Source organism: Alligator mississippiensis, chromosome 15, assembly GCF_030867095.1.
Source record: "Alligator mississippiensis isolate rAllMis1 chromosome 15, rAllMis1, whole genome shotgun sequence".
Taxonomy (NCBI): domain Eukaryota; kingdom Metazoa; phylum Chordata; order Crocodylia; family Alligatoridae; genus Alligator; species Alligator mississippiensis.
This window is the reverse complement of record NC_081838.1, coordinates 19,481,452-19,502,772: the sequence shown is the minus strand read 5'-3', so window position 1 is coordinate 19,502,772 and position 21,321 is coordinate 19,481,452. Positions and strand designations below refer to the sequence as shown.

General features: G+C 59.6%; 1 protein-coding gene across 3 annotated transcripts in view; it reads right to left on the bottom strand.

Annotated features, from left to right (window-relative positions):
• Positions 1-3,014: 3,014 nt before the first annotated feature.
• RORC (RAR related orphan receptor C) overlaps positions 3,015-21,321 on the bottom strand; it is a 46,345-nt gene continuing 28,038 nt past the window's right edge. For all 3 annotated transcript variants that reach the window (XM_059718049.1, XM_019479001.2, XM_019479002.2), the window contains exons 3-11: positions 12,377-12,462; positions 12,016-12,157; positions 11,149-11,676; positions 10,569-10,690; positions 8,909-9,041; positions 8,482-8,589; positions 7,666-7,776; positions 6,866-6,975; positions 3,015-5,894 (exon numbers count right to left, since the gene is read on the bottom strand). In XM_059718049.1, the coding sequence (XP_059574032.1) occupies positions 5,733-5,894; positions 6,866-6,975; positions 7,666-7,776; positions 8,482-8,589; positions 8,909-9,041; positions 10,569-10,690; positions 11,149-11,676; positions 12,016-12,157; positions 12,377-12,462 (1,502 nt within the window). In that variant the 3' untranslated portion in view covers positions 3,015-5,732. The remainder of the gene's footprint in view (positions 5,895-6,865; positions 6,976-7,665; positions 7,777-8,481; positions 8,590-8,908; positions 9,042-10,568; positions 10,691-11,148; positions 11,677-12,015; positions 12,158-12,376; positions 12,463-21,321) is intronic.

Sequence of the window (21,321 nt, the reverse complement as noted above, 5' to 3'; positions counted from 1 at the left end):
GCTGGGTCAAGGGCGGGGGCAGTCCCAGGGCCAAATGCTAGAGCAGTGTCGGGGGTGGAGCATCCGCCGTAGGGAAATGCAGCAGTGTTGGGGTGGAGCAGCCCCTCAGGGGGAAATGCAGCCGTGTCTGGGGTGGAGCAGCCCCCCCCCCCAGGGGGAAACGCAGCCGTGTCTGGGGTGGAGCAGCCCCCCCCAGGGGAAATGCAGCCGTGTCTGGGGTGGAGCAGCCCCCCCCCCAGGGGGAAACGCAGCCGTGTCTGGGGTGGAGCAGCCCCCCCCAGGGGAAATGCAGCCGTGTCTGGGGTGGAGCAGCCCCCCCCCCAGGGGTAATGCAGCCATGTTGGGGTGGAGCAGCCCCCCCCAGGGGAAATGCAGCCGTGTCTGGGGTGGAGCACCCCCCCCAGGGGAAATGCAGCCGTGTTGGGGTGGAGCAGCCCCCCCCCAGGGGAAATGCAGCCATGTCTGGGGTGGAGCACCCCCCCCAGGGGAAATGCAGCTGTGTCTGGGGTGGAGCAGCACCCCACCAGGGGTAATGCAGCCGTGTTGGGGTGGAGCAGCCCCCCAGGGGGAAATGCAGCCATGTCTGGGGTGGAGCAGCCCCCCCCAGGGTTAATGCAGCCGTGTCTGGGGTGGAGCACCCCCCCCAGGGGTAATGCAGCTGTGTCTGGGGTGGAGCACCCCCCCCCAGGGGTAATGCAGCCATGTCTGGGGTGGAGCAGCCCCCCAGGGGGAAATGCAGCCATGTCTGGGGTGGAGCACCCCCCCCCCCGGGGAAATGCAGCCGTGTCTGGGGTGGAGCAGTGGCAGCTAAGAGCAGGCACGGTCCTGGTGCAGAAGCCAAGGGTGAAGGGGTTTAATGGAGACCCCAAAACTCTGTGCACGGGGAGAGTTGCCACCTCTGTCTCAGCCCCCCCAAGCTGCTTCGGTGGGCATGCACGGTGCAATCCTCTTCCCCGTGAGCAGGGAGAGGTTGGGTGGGGGCACAGGGCCGGGAAGCAGGACATCTGGGCTCCCCCTGGCTGGGCCACAGGTGGGCTAGTCTTCACCCCCTGGTCTCGGTCTTCATCCTCCGGTTTCAGTTCTCTTCGCTCCAGTGGGGACGACAGTCCACCCCGCATCAGTCCTGTCCAGCTCAACGTTGCCCCCCCTTGGAGATTTGTACAGTGCCTGGTGCAGTGGGCCCCATCTCTGTTGAGCCTGTACTGTGTCTGGGACAGACTCAGCCTGGGTGCTAGAGTAAAAACCCCCCATGGCCAGACCTTTCCCTTGCCCAGAAGCTCCCAGCTGGTTTTCTCCCCCCACTGCTTCCCCTGGGGCTCAGAGCCGGCTGCCGGGAGCACTGAGCTGAGGGCCTGTGACAGGCGTGGAAGCCCGTGGCACAGAGCTGCCCAGAGCCCAAAGCAGCTTATGATGAAGCACAAGCTGGGAAGCCTGATGGGGCTGACACAGCTGCATCGAATCAGCCGTATTTAAGCCTCGGCTTCTTCCTTTCAGCCTGGAGGACTTTGCTTTGGTCCTTAGTGGGACGAGCCCACTGCACTCCATCCTCCAAGTCATTAACAGCCTCCACTTTTGGGCCCTGCACTTCCAGAAGGACATGGAAAGAGTCCAATGATTAGGGACCTGGGAGCAAGACGGATTAGGACAGCCTGGAAGAGCTCAGGGGACTGAGTCTGGGGAAGAGAAAGCTGCTGAGGGGGATTGCTAACAGTCTGCAAATACTCGACAGAGAGGGCAGAGATGGGCTTTTCTCTGTGGCCGCAGGGGACAGGACTAGGAGCAATGGCCTCAAGCTGCAGCAGGGGAAACTGAGGCTGGAGACATGCAGGGACTTTCTGGCTAGGAGAGTGGTTGAGCAGTCTCCAACCTGGGAAGCTTCCAAGAGCAGGCTGGACAGACACATGGCTGGGGTGGTTTGGTCAGGGCTGATCCTGCCTGGAGCAGGGGCCTGGGCTAGATGTGACGTCACAAAGTCCCTTCCAGCCCCACTTCCTTCTGATCCCCAAAATAGGGGGCTGCCCTGCATGCCCTCTGGCCACTGCTATGCCAGGACTGGCCGGCGTGGTGAATGCTGCTGACACTTGGATGAGACTCTGCCCGGCTGACTGTCCCTCCACGGGGAAACCACATGGAGTTGAGGTGCCTGGAGTGCAATCAGCCTGTCGCACCCCTGAAATGCCACCTGAGACGCAGGGGCAACTCCTCACAGAAATCACAGAGCCGTGGGGCTTGGAGGGACCCAGGGAGGTCTCATCTAGTCCAACCCCCTGCCTGAGGCAGGATCAGCTTTGCCCAAACCATCGCAGACAAACCTATCGTCTCAACTCTTCATAAAATTACTGTCAATTCTGACATAGCACCAGGCATCACTCCTGACCCTGTCACAGGTAAAGGAGTTGGACCGCGATGGCCATCGTCTTGCTGCAGCCAAGGATGTCAATACACACTCGAGAGATGCCAGGTAGAGGCTGTGTCCCCGCTACAAGGGTGAGATCCTCCCGGTAACAGCATTTTCTTCAATGTGAGGCTCTGCTAGGGGATGGTGAAGGTAGGGCTGCATGTGTTTGCAGGCTGGACTCCCTTGCTGCTGCTACTGGCCCCTGCTACACGTAGCATGCATTACGCTCTTCACCAGTCAATTGTGCAAAGGAGACCAAACACACACAAAGTAAAACCGGCCACACGTGAAAAGACCAGCCACATGTACGGTTATAATCATACAATTGGTTAACTGGCAATAATGTAAACCAGCCACACATGCGAAGTAATTCTCACGTGATAAAAATGACTATCCCGTTACAAAGAGAGTCAACCTGCAATGAAGTTAGTGCTTGAATAGGTGTAACAACTCTAGAGCTTGTTTCTATTTGGCTGTCAAGGCCCTCAGTCACCGACTGCTGCTTCAAAGTACTTTCAAAGGGAAGAGCTTTTATGTTCCTCCTTCGTTCTACCATGGCGTCTTACCGGGTGGGAGTGTTGCAAGTGGGAAGATACGGTACACAGCCGAGCCAAGCTTCTTGGTAAACTAGTTTATTGCAAAGAGCAAATAAAACCGGACACAGCCCAATACAATTCCTCCTTAAAAGGTGCATTGGGAACACTGCTGGTGTCTTTTTTTTCCTTTAAAACCTTTGCCAGGAAACAGAACCCGGGTGACGAACCAGGACACAAAGAAATAGAACGTACCAGGAGCTGAATTAAATTAAAGCAAATCTAAAAACCTCTCTCACAACTTCGGATTTTTTTCCTCTTTCTTTTCTTCTTTTTATTTTTTTTTTTGATCTATTAAAAAAAAATTACAACTTTCAAATATTTACAAACCCTGTCAAGATATTTAAATATGTAAAAGGATATTAAAACAGTCAGGCAGAGGGGGAGAAGGGGGAGCTGGGAGCTGCGTGTGCTTCAGTAGTGGGGGAAATGACACCCCGATCACCTTAACTCTGCCCCTCATCGGCAGTGATTCGCAGCACACTGAAATGACATGAGGTGCAAGACAAGCCGGGGGTGAGTGCAAAGGGGAGGGGATGGGGGACACAAGTCGCGGCCTCTCTGGTGACCTGTGTGTCTAGATGGCTTCTCCAGAAGGCACCCGGGGGCTGACAAAGCCTGATTGTCTGCTGTGAGGCTGGAAGCCCCGGATGGCCCCATCCTGACGCTCTTTGCAGCTTGGCAGGGGCCTGACTATTGTCACTCAACCCCCTGGGATTCAAACAGTGCAAGGGTCCAAAGTGCTAAGAGAGAGGAGGGCGTGGGGAGCTCTGGGCTGACACCTCCCATCTCCTTCCCACCCGTTTTGCTCCATAGGGGGACCAGGCCATACATGGCTGGAGACTGACAGAGCAAAAGTAGAAGCAGAAGCAGAAGCCTCGTCTCTGCCAGGCCTGAATGGTTTAGGAGCCTCAATGCCACTTTCAAGGGGGGCTCAGGTGCTTGGGAGCCCTGCAGGGCTGGTTTGCAAGAGGATTTAGATGCCCAGTACCCACTGCATGAAATGGGAGCCTAAATCCCTTGGCAAACCCTGCCCTGAGGGAGGAGATTTGGACTCCCAGGTGCCCATGGAGCCTCCAGCAACTCTCAGGTAGCTTTGAGCATGTTGGCTGCAGCAAAGTGCCCTGTGTGCATGTGTATATATCTGTGCATGCACATGTGTGTGCACCAGCCAGTGTCAGGGGCCTGTTCTCAGAGGGGGCTCAGTGATCTCTGTTCCTCCTGCCTAGGTGGAATATAGGAACCTGGTCCCAGGGACTGGAGGGGTCCTGCTAGGGTATCAGCTCTGCCCCCTGCCCTGGCAAGCTTCGCATCCCAGTCATGAACTCATCAACAACCAGGCTAAAGAGGCCCCACATCTCTGGCCATAGGGCCTGTGGGTCCCCCATGCTCTCTCCTGCCATGGGGACAGTGCCAGTATTTCAACCAGAGCCTGGAACCAGCTCTCAGGGTGGAAAGAAAGATTCCCCTTCCCTCCCCTGAGCTGCGTCTCTGAGCTGGAAGCGGGATGAGAACCAAGATCTTGGTGGGGCAACGCTGCGACCAGCAGAAGGCTGCTCAATCTCCTAGGTGCTCAGGGCTGCAGAATAACGTTGATCTAAGCTACCCCAGGGCAGATTTGAACTCAGGCCCCTAAAAGCAGGGGCTGGGAAGCAGGGACCTCGTTGGCCTCTGCCAGGGCTCGTGTCTGTCCGGCTGTACATTTTGAACCAAAATAAACCTGTTCTCCCCCCACTTTGGTCACAGCATTGTCATTTTCTCCCCCTTGAAAAAGCCCCCAAACGAATCCTTGCTATCCCAGTCACTGGCTTAAAAATGACAGAGGGTTTTTTTCCTCTTCCAACGAGGAAGTTTCACTGGGAAATTCAGGATGCAAAAAACATTTTTCCACCCAGAAAATGTCCTGCTATAAACGAGACAGAGACTGACTGAGCTGGTGGAGGAGCTGCCTTGAGGCCTGTTCCCATAGCTCCCAGCACCAAGAGCTCCCCGTCCCATGCTGACACCCAAAGAGGGGTGGGCTGGGCACAGGGCCTGATGCATGGGGCTGGCACACAAGGCAACTTGGGCTGAGTGTATGGAGACTGCCTGCCTGTGCTGCTTGGAAGTCAGGGGAGGCTCCTGGTGCTGTGTGGGGAACATCGAGGTTTGGCTTGGACCGCTCCGACCAGGTGCCAGGAGCTGTATGAAAGCATCGTATTGACCCCTTGTACACAAGCAGCCTGATCAGTCCCCCCTCCCCCCGGGCCAGGCTCCCTTGCAAAAATAGCATCTTTTATATTACTTTATACAATATATATATATATATCTAGATAGACCTTACTAAGCATACAAACACCTGCTGGCCTTGAAACACTGACAGTAAAGTCAGGAGGTGGGGGGGAGGAGAGACTGCTCCCCCCACCCCAAACCTCCTAGGTAAGGAGATGCTTGGCTAAGATAGGCCCCCAGCCCCCAGTAGAGGCTTCTGCTATGTACAGCACCGAGCGCGCGCCAGCTGGGGACCAGGTCCTGTCCTGGGGCCCTGAGGATGGGGTGTTCGCCTCAGCCAGAAGGAGCTGATTTTGTGGGGGCCCCTCAAAGTGCATCGTGAGCGTCCTTCAGCGCAGTGAGGTAGGGAACGCCCCTCTTTTCCCGCTTCTGAAGCCCAGAACGAAGGGAACTGATTCGATGGGGGCAGAACCCAGGCATCCAGCCCCCATCCCCTGGCCGGAGCAGGGCCAAGCCTCGCTGGATGCTGGTCACTCGGCCACCAGGCCCTGTGGCTCACCCTCGGCGCTGAAGAGCTCCTTGTAGAGCGGGGGGAACACGGCATGGACCACGATTGGGTGCATCTGCCGGAAGGAGCGCAGCTTCTCCATGTGCTGGCAGCACAGGCTGCGCAGCTTGCCCTTGGGCGGCAGCTGTGGGGAAGGACATGCTGTGAGCACGGAATGCCATGTGTGTCAACCCCCACCCCTCCTCCCCATACACACAAGGGATGAGGCTGCTTCCTGGCCCGTGGGAGGGTGAGGTGAGGGGTCACATGTGTGAGGCCACCTGCCCTGGGCACATCTTTGGCAGCTCTGGGGGCATGCCCAAAGCATGTTACACACGTGCATACACACACACACCCACGCACCCGCGTGTGTGCAGGATGGCACTTTGCTGCCCCCTGCTGGGCAGAATCAAAAGTGTGAAGGGGTGTGTATGCATGAGAGAGAGAGAGCTAGGAAGAATGGGGGTGTGTAAGTGTGTGTGCACACATCCCTCCTTCCCATATGTGAACCTTCCACCACCCCCTGCTGGGCAGTGTCAGGGAGCATGTACATGTGACAGCTGGTAAAGAGTGCGTGTGCAGGGTAAGGATCGTGTGTGTGTGTGTGTGTGTGTGTGTGTGTGTGTGTGTGTGTACACACGTGTGTATGTTCTTTGTTGCCTGCCTACTAAGCAGAACTGGGGAAGGGGCAGTATGTGTGAGAGCTGGAAAGGGCCAGATAGGGATGTGTGTGGGCATGCATGTGCACATATGTGTGTGCATGTGCACATGTGTACATTCCCACTTCGTGTGCACCTTCCACTGCCTCCTGCTGGGCAGAAGCAGGCCCATGTCTGCCTGATCATAATCCTCCAGGCACAGATGCTCTGGTAACACGTCACATTTCCCAGAGCCTCGTCTGGGCCTGGCCCCCCTGCCCCACCCAGGGCCACACAGCTGCAGCCCCCCCAGGCGAGTACGCCCATGAGCAGGTACGTCTCTGTCAGCAAGAGACCCATAGGGAAAGCATGTAGCCAGGGCACTGGGGCTTCCCCAACAGAGAGGAGCTGGGGCTGGGGAGCCCTGAGACAGCCTGGAAAGGAGACCCAGCCCCTGTTGGGGGCAGGGGGCACCTACCTTGGCCAGGAGGCCCTCGCGGTGGCTCTTGCGCAGCATGTGTTTGAAGGCCAGCTCCAGATTGTCCTGCAGCCGCTCCACCTTGCCCTTCTCCTGCAGCCATGGGCGGTCTGGGGGCAAGAGCAGGCTCTGAATGGGGAGCTCAGGGGCAGCACCTCTGCTCAGGGCTAGCCCCTCAAACACCCAGGGCCCAGAGGGGTCTAGAAGGACCAGCCTGTGACCTTCTACCTCCGTTGCTCCTGTACAGAGGTCACTGTCCCTATCCCCACTTCACAGAAGAAAACTGAGGCCCAGTCTGGCCCAATGATGGGAGCTGGCACCCCACAGGCCAGGGTGGAGCTGGGAACCTGGGTGTCCTGGGTGCCAGGCCATTGCTCAGGCACTTCCAGGCCTACCTGCCTGGCCCCTCACTGCAGCCTTTGGTCTCCTGTGCACAGCAGGGCTGAAGGGGAGCAGGGGGGAAGCCCCATGCCCTGCAGTCCATGCTTCACCCAGGGCCAATGTTTTCCATGGAGTCCTCCCCCCAGGTCAGCTCTTGACCAACTCAATTGTGGGAGTTCAGCCACTAGCTGCAGGGACCCCCCCAGCTCCCTACTAACACACACACACACAAACAGGCACACATGCACAGAAATACACACATGCAAACACAAGCACAGACACGAACATATGGAAAGACACACAAGCAAATGCGCGCACACACGCACACAGAGGCACACATCCACATGTAGACATATGATGGACGTGGGGCCCTGGAGGCAGACAGGCCATGGGGCACAGGGGATGGGGGCGTCTCTCACTGGCGTTGATGAGCACGAGGGCGGTGAAGAGTGCGATCTCGTTCTCGGTGAAATGCAGGGAGCACAGCCCATGTGCGAAGTCGAAGATGGAGTTGATCAGCTCGTTGCAGCCTGGGGGGAGCAGAGCTGTCAGGCCCTGGTGCAGCCCCCAGCCCACGCCCCCTCCATGGGCCTCAGTGAGATCTCCCTGAGCCATGTGGCCTCAGGACCCTGACAGGACCCACCCTGGGCTCAGACCCCAGGGCCCCCATCCCTGGGGGGGAAGGGGCTGACCGGACGGAGACCTGAGGCTGCAGCGAGCCCTGCCTCTCTTTCTCTCCACGCTCCCCCATGTAAGACCCCATAGGGGCAGCACTCACGCTGAATCCAGACCCGACTGGGGGTCACCTGCCTCAATCCCAGCCAGTGGGGCCAGCGCTGCAGCAGGGCTCCCACGTGACCCCCCCAACCCAGCCACCTCCACAGGGCCTGGGAGGGACCGTGAGGCCCCTCTCCAGAGTGCGGTGCTGGCAGAGAAGGAGAGGCATGCGCCAGCCAGGCACAGAGCTGCCATGGCAGGGAGCCTGGACTGCAGACAGCCCCAGGGATGGGGGCAGGGAGATGCACCTCCTAGCCGCTGGCTCCATCCCCAAGGCACCCAGGGAGTCACCAGAGGGCACTGGCATGGCTGTGGGAAGCGGGGGGGGGGGGGGGGGGGGGCTATTCCCAGAGTCAGCAGCTCCAGCCTAGGGCTTGTGGGGTCCTGCTGCAGGCCCCTCCATTGCCCCCACCTGCCCCAGCTCCATAAGCAGCCCCGCACCCCTCACTCAGCCATACCGAGGGACTTGAAGAGCTCTGGGCCAGCGTATTTGCCCTCGAAGAAGACTGTCCTGTTCTCCGAGTTGAAGGCACGGCACATCCTCACCAGCACCACTTCCATGGCACCTACGAGACAGGACTGGGGCTGAGGCCATAGCACAGAGAGCCAGGAAGCGGGGTAGGGACAGGGATGTGGCTGCCTTGGCCCCAAGTGGCTGGATCGGGGCCCTGAGCACACCAGGAGCTGCACACGGGCTTGAGGTTTCACCAAACAGCTCCTTGTGGTTCTGAGATCTGTCCCCATGTTCCAGCTCCCACCCAGGGCCCTCACAGTCTCAGGTCAACACTGCTATGGCCTATGGACCCCCTGGGGTCTCCTCTCACTTGAGGGCCTACCCCATGGGGAGGCCGGGGAGAAGGGGGGTGGGCAGGCTGGGCCAGGTACCTGCTTTGAGCAGCACGATCTGGTCATTTTGGCACAGCTCCATGAAGCCGCCCATACGCTTGGCGAACTCCACCACGTACTGGATGGCCTCGGTGATGCGGCAGGCGCAGCGCTCCCACATCTCCTCCATGGACTGCAAGGGACCAGCTTGTCAGCCCACGGCCGAGGCCGCCCCCCTGGAGCACAGGGACCCAGCCCCACACCTTGCAGCTGAGCCATAGTCCCCCACCCCACATCTACCCTGTCAGGGCCTGGCATGCCCCTCACCCCAACAGCAGACCTCTCTGCTCCCCACTTTTGCTGCACCCCAGAGCCAACAGGCTGTGGCCCCTAGCACACCCCCAGAGCACGGCTCCCCTCTCCCATGTGCCCTGCCTCACTTCCCTTTTCATGTGCCCCCCTACCACCACCACATAAATGCAGGGGTGATAGGCAGCCAGCCTGGCCAGAGCCAGGGCATCCAGGGGATGATTCCCCCTTGGAGTTCCATAGGGGATCTCCTATAGGACCCTGATCCCTTATAGGCCCCCACAAAGCTCAGGACTGGGGGAAAGCTTTGCCAACCCCTCATCCTAGAGGAGTGCACAGAACAGAGTCCTTTGCCAGCCCTGAACCCTGGCTCCTGTGCCCCTCAGGGTCCCTGGCCCTACGGGATGGCCCTACTCCCTGTTCCAGATGTTTTGGGGTGCTTGGGGTTCCTGATGCTGCCCCTTTAAGGCATAAGGGGGCTTATGCTGCAGCAGTCTGTACAGGGTCAGGCCATGACTGGGCAGTCAATTCAGGATGGGGGAGGAAGGAAACAAGCCTGGCTGCTTCAGTAGCTTGTTAGGGCAGCGGGGCATCATCCAGAGGGCACAGAGAGAGCCTGGATGGAGTCCTTGAGCCCCAGTGCAGGAAGGTGGCAGCACTCAGGGCATGAAGGGTTAACAGCCCCACTTCCTGGGGGCCCAGGGTTCCTGGAAGTGGGGGGAACCTCAGGGTTGGGGGGCTGTTTTGCCTTGAACAGATTGGGGGCAGTGTCTCCCCATCACAGTTCCCCGTCCCCAACCCCACAGATGCCATCTCCCACAATGCACCAGGCTTCAGATAGCCACGATGCTTTGCTGCCCCTTGCCACAAGGGGTGAAGCTGGGGCTCCTTGGGGAGACATCACCCCGGCCGTGCAGGAGATGAGGAGCACGAAGCCCCAAGCTGCACCTCCTCAGCATGCCAGACACCCACTGTCCATTGGGTAGAGATGGGCTGAAAAAGCTGCATCTTCCACTGGGGAAACATCCCCCTGGTTCTCTCGCCAGAAGAGCCACAATCCTGGTGGGGCCTGACTCCCCTGGGATCTCAAAGGCCTGGACTGAGGTTGGCAGAGCAGGGGAAAGTAAGGCACGGAGCAATGACAGTGCCTGGCTACTGGGTCCTGTGCCTGGGGGTGGAGAGGAAGCCGTGGCTTGTGGGAGCCGTACCTGGGGCAGGGACACACAGCGGCTGAGAACCACAGGAGGTGGCCATGATGGCTGGGGGAGCACGTCTCTCCAGCCTTGGCTGTCCACACGAGAAACCCCAGGACACATCTCTGCCAGCTAGAAGGCCCTGTCCTGGCCTGCTGTGCTCGGTTGCACCTCCCAAACCCTCCACCGAGGTTGCAACCCCCTCCCAGGCTTCTCACCTTCTTCTGGTAGGCGCTGACCTCCTCCCGCGAGAAGGTCTCCCAGCGCAGGAGCTGCAGGTCCTCCAGGCGCAGCTGGCAGGTCTCGCGGTACGACTTGAGGACATTCTGGGTGAGGTGCTCTGTGGGGCAAGTGCAGGGGTGAGGGCACAGGCAGGGTAGGGGTCCTGGGGGTGACAGCAGCTGGGCAGGGCCAGCCCCTACTCCCACCTGCTGGGACCACAAACCCCCAGCACGGAGCAGACTCTTTCTGCAGTCCCTGACTCTATCGCTCAGTGCCACTCTGCCTGGCTCTTCATCTCAAGGCCCCTGGGAGCATGGGAGACCCCTTTGCCCCCACAGGGGGGCTGCAGGGTGGAAGCTAAAAGCTCAGGACTCTTATCAGTGCCAGAGATGCAGCTCCCTTGGCAGCAGTAGCAAGTTGTTACCCCCACAATAAGTCAGCCACACTGGCAAAGCCACTGGTGTTCCAGCCCTCCCTGGGACTCAAACTTGTTCCCTCCAGAACAAAGGCAGGCTGAGCTTGCGGGCCAGAAGCTGCAGGGACCTTTGGACCCCCCATGCAGGGTGGGGGACTCACCGATCTCGGTCACTGAGGAGTGGGGAGACTCCAGGATGCTGGTGAAGCTGGGGCTGGTGTAGAAGTCGACGGACTCCCCGGGGTTGCTGCTGCCCGGGCCCCGCTTGGCCCCGATGTCCAGCCTGGTGGGATCGGGCGAGGCCTGGGCATCCGGCCCATAGAAGATGCTGCCCCGGGCATCCATCTTGATACGCTCGGGGCTGTACTCCCTGGCGAAGGGGCCACACGGGTCACCACCCAGCCGGCCGTGGGCCTTGGCCAGTCCGTTGGAGAAGGCCAGCGCTGGTGGCTCTTCGGGCACCCGGCCGAGCCGTGCCTGCCCAGCTAGGAGGGCACCAGGGCAGGCCGAGGCCTCCAGCAGGTCAGGGTCCGAGGCCAACTTAAGCTGCCCGTTGGCCAGGCCCAGGGCGTATGCAGAGGCCATGGCTGCCTCCCCACCCTGCTGCTGCTGCTGCTGCTGCAGTTGCTTCTGCACTTCAGCGTGGAGGCTGTCGCGCTGCTTCTTGGACATGCGCCCGAACTTGACGGCTGTGGGAGCGAGGCAAGGGCAGGGATGAGCAGGAGAGAAGAAGCCATGCCAAATCCACCCCCATCATGCCCAGCTCAGCCTGGCAGGGTCCTGGGTCTCCCTGGGAGAATCCTGGTGCCAGAGCACAGCTCCCGAGGCAAGGGTCAAGAGGGACAAGGCTGGGGCTTCTTGGGGAGATGTCATCTCGGGTTGACAGTAGCTTTGCTAAGAGTTTAGACTGTGGATGTACCTGGGCTGGTTTGCACAGGGCTGATCCTGCCTCAGGCAGGGGTTGGACTAGATGTGACCTCTGAAGCTACTTTGTCCTCTGCTGCGGGAGGGGGTGGGAAAGGCCTTACCATCCCGGGACATGCCGAGGCTGAGGCATTTCTGGAGGCGGCAGTGCTGGCAGCGGTTGCGGCTGGTCCGGTCAATCTGGCAGTTCTGCTGGCGGGTGCAGGAGTAGGTGACATTGCCTTGCTGGCTCCTCCGGAAAAAGCCCTGGAGAGAAGGGGGAACAAGAGAAAGTCCGTCAGCCAGGATCCACCTCCAGTGGCAGCTTTGGGGGGCACGGAGGCTGAGCAGCCCCAAAGGGAAGCAGGCAGAAGCCAGGGGTGGCTGGGATCACCCAGCCTCCATGGTGTCCCCACCCCTGGCACCCTGGGGAGGGGTGTTGGGTGTGGCTGGCCATGCCCACAAAGGGCCGCAACAGGCACTCACCTTGCAGCCCTCACACGTGATGACGCCATAATGAATCCCCGAGGACTTGTCCCCACAGATCTTGCATGGAATCACTTCGATTTGGGCTATGGGGAAGAAGAAATTGGGGTGGGGGGTAAGCAAAGACCATGGCACTGGGTGTACACATGCACCCGTCTGGCCTACTGCTGCCTAATGGTTGCAGAAGTGGAGAGTGGACAGCCAGGACTCCTGGGTACTGTTCCCAGCTCTGGGATGGGAGCCTAGTGGTTAGAGCTGGGAAGGGGCACTGGAGCCAGGACTCCTGGGTTCTTTTGCACGTGCCCTTCCCCACCAACTCCTGGCAGAAGTGCTGGCTGCTGCTTGTGGTTCCCCCACAAGGGGGCGCCCTCACCCAAACGACAGGCGTGTACCAGGTGGCAGGCCAGGAGCTTTGGGTCCAGATGAGGAAACTGAGGCACACAGTGTGTTGTATGGCAGGGCGATGCAGGGAAGAGGGTGGGGGCACCACTTGCCCAGCACAGAGCAAGGGAGGGGCTGAGCTGGGGAGTAAACCCAGGAGTCCTGGCTACCGTTCCCCTAACAGATCCCGTTCTCCTGCTGAAGCACGGCATCGAAACCAGGCATCTGGGGATGCCTTGCCTGCTGCCCTAAGGTGCTTAAATGGCCCGTGTCAAAGCCACACTCCTCTAGCATGGAAGCCAGATGGGGCCCTGGGTCACAGAGCCAGGCTCTTGGCCCCAACATGGGGAGCAGAAGGTGCCCAGCATCCCTGGTACAAGAGATGCAGGGAGAGCAGGCATCTCCTGGAAGGCTGGCAGTGCCTGAGGGTCTGGGCCTGCCAGGCAGACAAGGGGCATAAGTCTCTTCTGGGTGCCCAACTCCCACCCCCACCTGCCACGCAGGGATTACAGCCTCATGGCACTTACGTAACCCAGGATCATCCCCTAATCCTGCCCACCTGCCCTGCCCCGGGGCCCTGCGCCCACCTGAATGTACCTGGATCAGTCCCTGGACACATGCATACATCAGCAGGCACACGGCTCCATACACGCACATGCACCCAGGGAGGTCTACATGCAAGTGCAGGCATGCGACACCCCTGTGTTCACATGCATCCAGGCAGAGATGCATGTGTGTGCACATGACTTACAGCACGCATGGGCAGGTCCACATGCCTGAGCATATACACACAGATAGGTCCACACATATCTGCACATGCCTGAGCACATGCCCACACATGCATGTCCCCAAATGTCAGCACACACATCCATACACCCACAAGGAGCCAGGGGCTTCTGGGAGCATCTGCATACACACATGCATGTGCTCATGTGCATGCATACACACACACACACACACACAGGTAACCTCATGCATGGGCACAAACACTCATGCATGCCTGCATATGCATATGCAACCACCCCCAATCCCAGTGTGTTGATGGCACCGTGGTGATACCTGCACCATGGCCAGGCCACCCCATGCCCCTTCCACTCTGCAAAAGGGGCCAGGCCCAGCCTGAGTCTGGGTGTAGTGGGTTCAGGGGTGCCCACCACAGCACAGAGACAGTGGTGCCCAAAGAGCCAGCTTGACCTGGCCTAGACACAGGACCCATCGCCCAGGCCATGGCAGCAGGTTTGGGACAGGAAGTGAGGAGGCATCTCAGGATGCCAGGACTCAGCACAGCACTGGTGAGCCAGCCTGCAGGGGCAAAGGCCACGGGACTCAAGAGTCTGGTGTGCCAGCTCCCCACCTTGTCATAACCACCGACACCACCTGCCACCCTGAGCTGGCCAGGACTCCTGGGTTTGTGCCCAGCTCTGGGCAGGAGGTGGTGTTGAGTGGTTAGAGCAGGGGGTGGCTGGGAACCCGGACACCGGACACCTGGCTTCCATCCCTGTGGGCACAGGTGGCCTCAGTGGCTAGAGCGGGAGGGGTGGGGGGAGCTGGGACACCGGACTCCTGGGTTCCTTGTCCAGCTCTGGGTGGGAGGTGGTGTACAGTGGTCAGATCAGGGGGTGGCTGGGAGCCAGGACTTTACCTAGGAGGAGCACAGCGAGGGGTCCTGCCATGCGGCATGACCAGCAGGAAGCTGCCCAAACCCCTGGCACCTCCGCCCATCCAACCACTTCGCTTCGGGAGTGGCCAAGGGAGCTGGGGAGCCTCGTACCCCTAAGGTTAGCCCCTAACCACATCCTTTCTGCCAGGCCCAACGGCCGCCTGCCCGGCCCAGCCCTGCCCTGGATGGGGGCTGCCTGGCACCAGCCCAGCCTGCCGGGTGGTTTGCTCTTCCTCTCTTCAGCTTCCCTTATCAATGCACGCCCCCCTCGCAGCCCCCCCGGGGAATCGAAGCGCTTGTCTCCCATGTCCCTTGTCCCCCCCTGCAACCTCAGCAAGGCAGCAGCTTGAAAGCCACAACTGGGACACGGTCCCCAGCATGGCAGGAAGGCACAAGCCTGGTGGCCCACTCACCCCCACCCACCGCAAACAGGTGAGAAACCCTACCTGCAGGGACTGGTAAACAACCCCCACTGCCCCGGCGGGCTCACTGGCACGCAACCCACCCCCCAGCCCCTGCCATGGGGTGGTGGGAGCCCAGGGTGGGGACAGGAAGGGGCTGTATCAGGCCTAGTCACTGCTGCTTTCAGGGCAGAGGAGCCAGGGGACAGATCCTGCCTGAACATAGCTGAGGGGGTCAGGGTACTGGCCCTGAGAGGAAGAGCTTGCCCAGATGCAAGCCAAAGAGGGATCGGAGGGGAGAGCCAGATGGAGAAAAGCTGCCTGGGTGGGTGTTGGCAGGCACTTGGGACCTCCCTGGAGCTGGCAAGGGTGCACAGCAAGGCCCTGTGCCTTGGTTTCCCTCCCCATGTAGCAGTGCCCTGCTGGCACAGGACAACGTGGGTGCTGGGGGCGAGCGGGGAGGTGCTGAGTCTGGGCACTGCTGTGGAGCCACACGCTCAGAGCAGGAACCAAGGTGCTAGTACCCAGCGCTGCCACGGGGCTGGCCAGACTGGCTTCGTGCATGGGCTTCCCAGCAGGGACCCCAGAGGCAACTAGGCACTGGCGCAGCCGTTCATGTCACACCACATGCACACGTGGTCTGTGCACGTGCACACTGTCCTGCTCCGCTGCTGGGCTGGAACGCAGCCCCACTGCTATCCCCCCATGGTGACGCTGTTTGACACACGTACACACACACACTTAAGTGTACAGACACTCATACATACACAATCACTGCTAAAACACAGCCCCATTGCTATCCCCACCCAACCCTCTCCTTTGACACATACACACAGATGTGCACACACATGTACATACCAACACAAGCACAGCCCTCTCCTTTGACACACACACACACACACAGATGTGCATGCGCACACGTACACAAACACATGCACAGCCCTTTCCTTTAACAGACACACACACACACACATAGACACGCACATACACAACTACACACAAATACATGCACACCCCTTTCCTTTGACACACTTACTCACACACAGATACACATACACACACACATGTACAAGTGCCTCTGCTAGGCTAGAATGCAGCCCTACCCAGCCCTCTCCTTTGACATATATGTGCACTGACAGATGCACACATGCACGTACAACTGCACATGTACACACATATACACAGTCAAACACTGCTGCTAGGCTAGAACACAGCTCCATGGCTGTCTCCACCCAACCCTCTCCTTCAACATACAAACACACCCACATGCACCACAAACACACATGTGCACACATACATCCACACACACACAATCCCACTCTGTCACTAGGCTAGAGTTCAGCCCCATGGCTAGCCCCACTCAACCCTTTCCTTTGACATACACACGCACCCACATGCACCACACACACACATCAACACACACATGCACAATCCCAGTGTGTCACTGGGCTAGAGTTCAGCCCCATGCCTGTCCCCACCCAACCCTCTTCTTTGACACACACACATACATGTGCACACATGCGTGTACACTTGCATGCAAACACACAGCCAGCCCTGGGGAGCCCACCAAGACCAGATCCTCCCCCACCCCAGAACAAGGCGCAGCAGGATCGGAGAACGGAGCCACGTTTGCCTGCATGCCACGCCGGCTGCCACGAGAGAGACGAGCGCCGGCACCGGGAGCAGAGGGGCCCGAGCCAGCCAGCGGCCTGGCAGGGCAGGAAGGAAGCGCTGGGGTTATCCTTGCGCACACCTGGCACCCGCCTTTGTGGGAAACCGGATGCTGGTAAATTCCTGCGTTTCCTTCACAACAGCGGGGCTGGCGGGTTTGCGGGGAGAGCTTCATCCCCGTCCCACGCTCCAGTCCTCCCACGGCGCAGGCCCGCCGAGCCGCCAAACCGCAGCCTCCGACGGCTTCTCCGGTGGAGGAGTGAGGGAAGGAGGCAGTGAGAACAGAACGGGTGGGAATCGGGGCTGGGGGCTGACTCAGAACCTCAGGCCTCTGTTAGTCAAAAACAGCCCGATCCCGGGCGCCGGCTGCCAGTAACTCTCGCTTTCAGGTGATGCTTCATGCCAGTAAATTGAGACCTGAGAAAGGTCGTCAAGGTCTCGGGCGAATTCCCCCGGCTGGTCCCGCCGAGGGGCGTGATGCCCGGGGGGCGGCTGAGGAAGAGGAGGGCAACACAGAGCCCTCCCAAGAGGCAGCAACTGCTGCCCCCCAAATAAGCCGTCGAGGCAAAGCAAGGGCTGGAGAAGTGCAGCGCCGTGGACTGAGGGCATGGCGTCACGGAAGATGGGGCGAGAGGATGCTGACCCCCCCCTCACACACACCCCCGCCTGCCCCACGCGGCAGGCTCGCCTAGACCTATTTTTCCGAGCCCTTTACCGGCACGGTGGTGGGACGGAAACGGGGCAGGGCCAAGAAAGGCTGCATCATGAGGAGCAGGGCCTGGCGCCGGGCTCTGGGGTGCCGGCATAGCCTAATGGAGCCTGGTGCATCCCCATGGCCGGGGCCACGAAGGAGCACTGGGCTCCGAGGGGCTGGCGTGGCTTAGCAGAGCCTCACGTGTCCCCACAGCCGTAGGCCATGATCGAGCGCCAGGCTCTGAGGCAACGTCCCCGCCTGACATGGGGACATGTCAGGCGTCCCCATGGCTGGGGGCACGAAGGGGCACCAGGCTCTGAGGTGCCAACCTGGCCTCATGGAGCCTCTCGCGCCCCCATAGCCAAAGGCCATGATGGAGCGCTGGGCTCTGAGGAGCCAGCATGGCCTGTCTGAGCCTCCTGTGTCCCCACTTCTAGGGGCAGCAAATACGGCAGGGCACGCACAGGTTCTTGGCATGGTTTGGGCTGGCACTGGGACCACTGGTTCAATGGGGGACTCTTGGCAGCCACCAGCTCATCCAGGCAGGCGCTGCAGCAGCGCCAGTCACACAGACATGTCCCCGTGGACTTGGGAAAGCCAGCCTATACAGACCTGGCCTAACTTGCCCCTTTGCACCCATCCATGCGTGGGCACACAATGGCTGGCCCCTGCCCCTGGGTACCGGGGGGCTAACAGGGCAGGCGGCTCCAGCTGGAGCCCCTGGATGCTGAGCTAGTGTGCGATTCCCTGCTACTGATTCCCAGAGAAGACCTGAGCAAGTCACTGAGCACCGTTGGACTCCCAGCATCCTACTGTGCTGCACGGTGGAGCTGCAAGGGTCAACATAGTAGGGACCCGGAGAGACCCCAGGACAGAATAACTGCCCTCAGCCACACCAAGTTAGGGCCTTTGCACCCATTCACAACTGGGAAAACTGAGGCACAGGGAGGGGAAACAACTCACTCAAGGCCTCTTTGCAGAACAGTGGCCATTGCTCCCCCCTCCACACACACACACACACACACACACACACACACACACACACACACTGTCTTGTCACTGCCCTTCCAGCCCAGAACTGTGCCTAGCCAAATGTACAGCGCCTGGCACATCAGCCCAGAGCCCCTGGGGAGCCCCTACTGCAGAGAGCGCACGGCCAGGAATCTTTCCCCAACCCCTCCCAGGCTTGAAGCCGGCTGGGCTGGCCCGGAAAGGAGTCTGATGGCAGCTTGGGCCTGGGGGGTCAGGACTCCTGGGCTCTCTCTGCAGTTCTGGGAGGCGGAGGATCTGCGAGCTACAGCAGGGCTGCTAACCAGGACGCCTGGGCTCTATCTCACCTGCTCTGCTGTGACCCTGGTCTGTCTGGGGGGCCTAGGGCAGCCTTCCCCCCAGCTTGCAAGCGGGGAACCCCGGTCCCCGGCCTGCAGCGAGCTCAGCGCCTGGCTTCCTTCCCTTCCCACAAGCAAGCGGCAGCCGCTTCAGCCTCACGGCATGACTCCCTCAAGATCCGTCAGACCAGAGCGAGTGCGGTCTTCCCCACAGCAAGGCCCCACTGCGGGCAAGGGGGTCGCGCTGCGGGCTGGGGGGGCCGAGGCGGCTGCGCGGTGATCCCCGCAGTTCCAGGAAAGAGAAGCGCATTTGCATATTAATAGAAAACAGCGAGCTGTTGTGAGCCTGATAAGATCGCCGGCTGCTGGGAGCTGGCTAAGCATCCCTCCCTGCTCGCAACCCAGCCCCTGCCAAGACAGGGGCAGAGAGAGACACGCCTTGGTGCCAGCCACGAGAGGGAGGGGAAACTGTGGCACACAAAACCCAGGAGTCCTGGCACTGCTCCAACCATGAGGGAAACCAGGAGTCCCAGACCCCCAGTTTTCCTGGTTTTGATGCCCACTCAGCCTGGCCAGGCACAGACACCTCTAGACAGCTGGATGGGGTCCATCAGCCTCCAGGGGCAAAGGCTGAGTTGCGAGCCCTGATGCCCACAGCCAAGCCAGCTGGACCCCCACCCCCATGCCCAGCTGAAGGCAAGGCCACCTCCTAGCAGCCAGTGGGGAGTAAGACATGGTGGCATCTGCAGCCCCTAGCACTCACAGGAGCAGACACCAGCAGAACCAGCAGCCCAGTTATAGCTGGGAGACTGGGGGGGTGTCTGTGGCATGAGTCTGGGACACGCTCACCCCTCTGGCCCTGTGGCTTCACCACACTGCTCCCTCCCCGCTTCATCAGCTCTTTGAGGGCAGGGACTTTTTGCTTTATGCATGTACAGCACCTGGCGCGGGGGAGTCACGGGGGACAGGCTTTGCACGGAGCTTCTAAGAGATGCCAGAGAGCCATAAAGGCTGAGAAAGCAGGGGCCACTGGTTAGAGCAGGGGGCTGGGTGTCAGGTCGCCAGGGTTATGTCTCCAATAATAGGCAGAGAGCAGAGCTCAGTGGTTAGAGCAGCAGAGTGGGGCTGTATCTCCAGCAATGGAGGGCACTGAGGTCCAGCTGTTACAGCAGGAGGGAAGGGGGTTGGGTTATGCTTCTAGGAATGGGTCTAGAGGTCAGAGCAGGACGGGGCAGGGGAAGGCAGGACACCTAGGTTCTCTGGCCTGCTGTGCCGCAGGGTCTCAGAAACGGCCACCCAGGCCTCAGTGTTGCTACCTGTAAAATGGCAACAGTCCTCCCTGCCCCACGGTGTGGCTTAGGTGATGCATGTCATGAGCTCTGGGGGGCCAGCATATGTGCATGGCAGAGTTAACGAGCAACTGGGAAGACCACCATACCCAGCCCTGGCTCATGCCTCAGTTTCCCCATCTGCCAAGGATCAGCCAACATCGTAGCCTGCAGGGGCTGTCACAGTCCTGAGGCACCCAAAACCTGCTTCGATCATCTTGGAGCACAGCCAATACCCATTGCACCCCGCGTCATGTGCCTGCCGAGCTCCCTACAGCAGCAAGAGAAGAGGGGAGGCGCGGAGGGGCCCCGCGAGGCTCCCGCAAAGTCCCCTCGATGCGAGCGTAGTCAACTGCCTGGAACTGCCTGGGCCTTGGCCGCAAGGGCTGAGTGACTCACAGACACTTTCCCCACATGAATCAAACCGAAACCCCCCGATTACGAACCCGCCGGCAGGACGAGTCGTGTTCCACGCCCCCGGCCGGTTACTCAGGTTCCGGGGTGCCTGTGGGGTGCTGTGGAGCCCAGCCTGGCTCCCGGGGGTCTAGACACGGGGGCGGGCATCTCTGTACTTCTCCCCAACCCCGAGCTCACACACACGGGGTTTTGGTGGGTCTGGAGGTAGATCCAGGGTGTCTCAGCCAGCCCCAGACCTCCGTGGGAGAAGGAGCTCCAAGGACAGGAGACAGATGGTAGAGACGGGTGTCCGTTCCCCAAAATATAGGAGAAAACCCCCTGTGAGTGAGGCCATGCAGGGTTAGGGGGACAGCAGAGCCACTGAGAACTAGGCCCCTGAGAAGAGAAAGTGTGGCTTGGTGCTCAGAGCGAGATGGGGGGTTGCCAAGAGTCGGGGTGCCTGGATCCTCTGCTCAGCTGCACTGCTTGATCCTGCTAGTCAAAACCAAAACAGCTCAGCTTCATCAGGCCTCCCTGAAACCAGCAGTAGGAAAACACCCGGTAAGTTAGGTTTGATAGCTAAAACCCAATCCCCGTCCGACTGGTAATAAATAAAGGGGGGGTTATCGACAGTCCTGGTCCAGACACAACCTTTAATCCAGAGCATCCCCCCAATTCCCTTAGCCCCAAGGGATGCTTTCAAAACCCAGCTGGTTGTTTAGGTACAGGAGTGAGCACTAAGATTTTTGCTTTAATTGATATCTGGCCCCAGGGGCACAATTAATCTCCATTATTCATCCTAAGAGCATTTCCACTGACTTTTGTAATAAAATTCCAGGAAAAATAAATTACCTGTTCCCCCCCCCCCCGTAAATTATAACCAAATTGAATATTTCCCCCGATGTTATAAAAATCCCGGGGGGCTCTAGGAAGTTTACCAGCAACTTGATTTACATGCTATACATGAGCACCAACAAATTCTACGATGATGACTGGCAGTATAAACCTAGAGAGACAGACAGGAGGATGGATGGAGCTTATAATAAGAGTCAAAGCTGTATCAAGTTCAGGGAAAAGTGAACAATG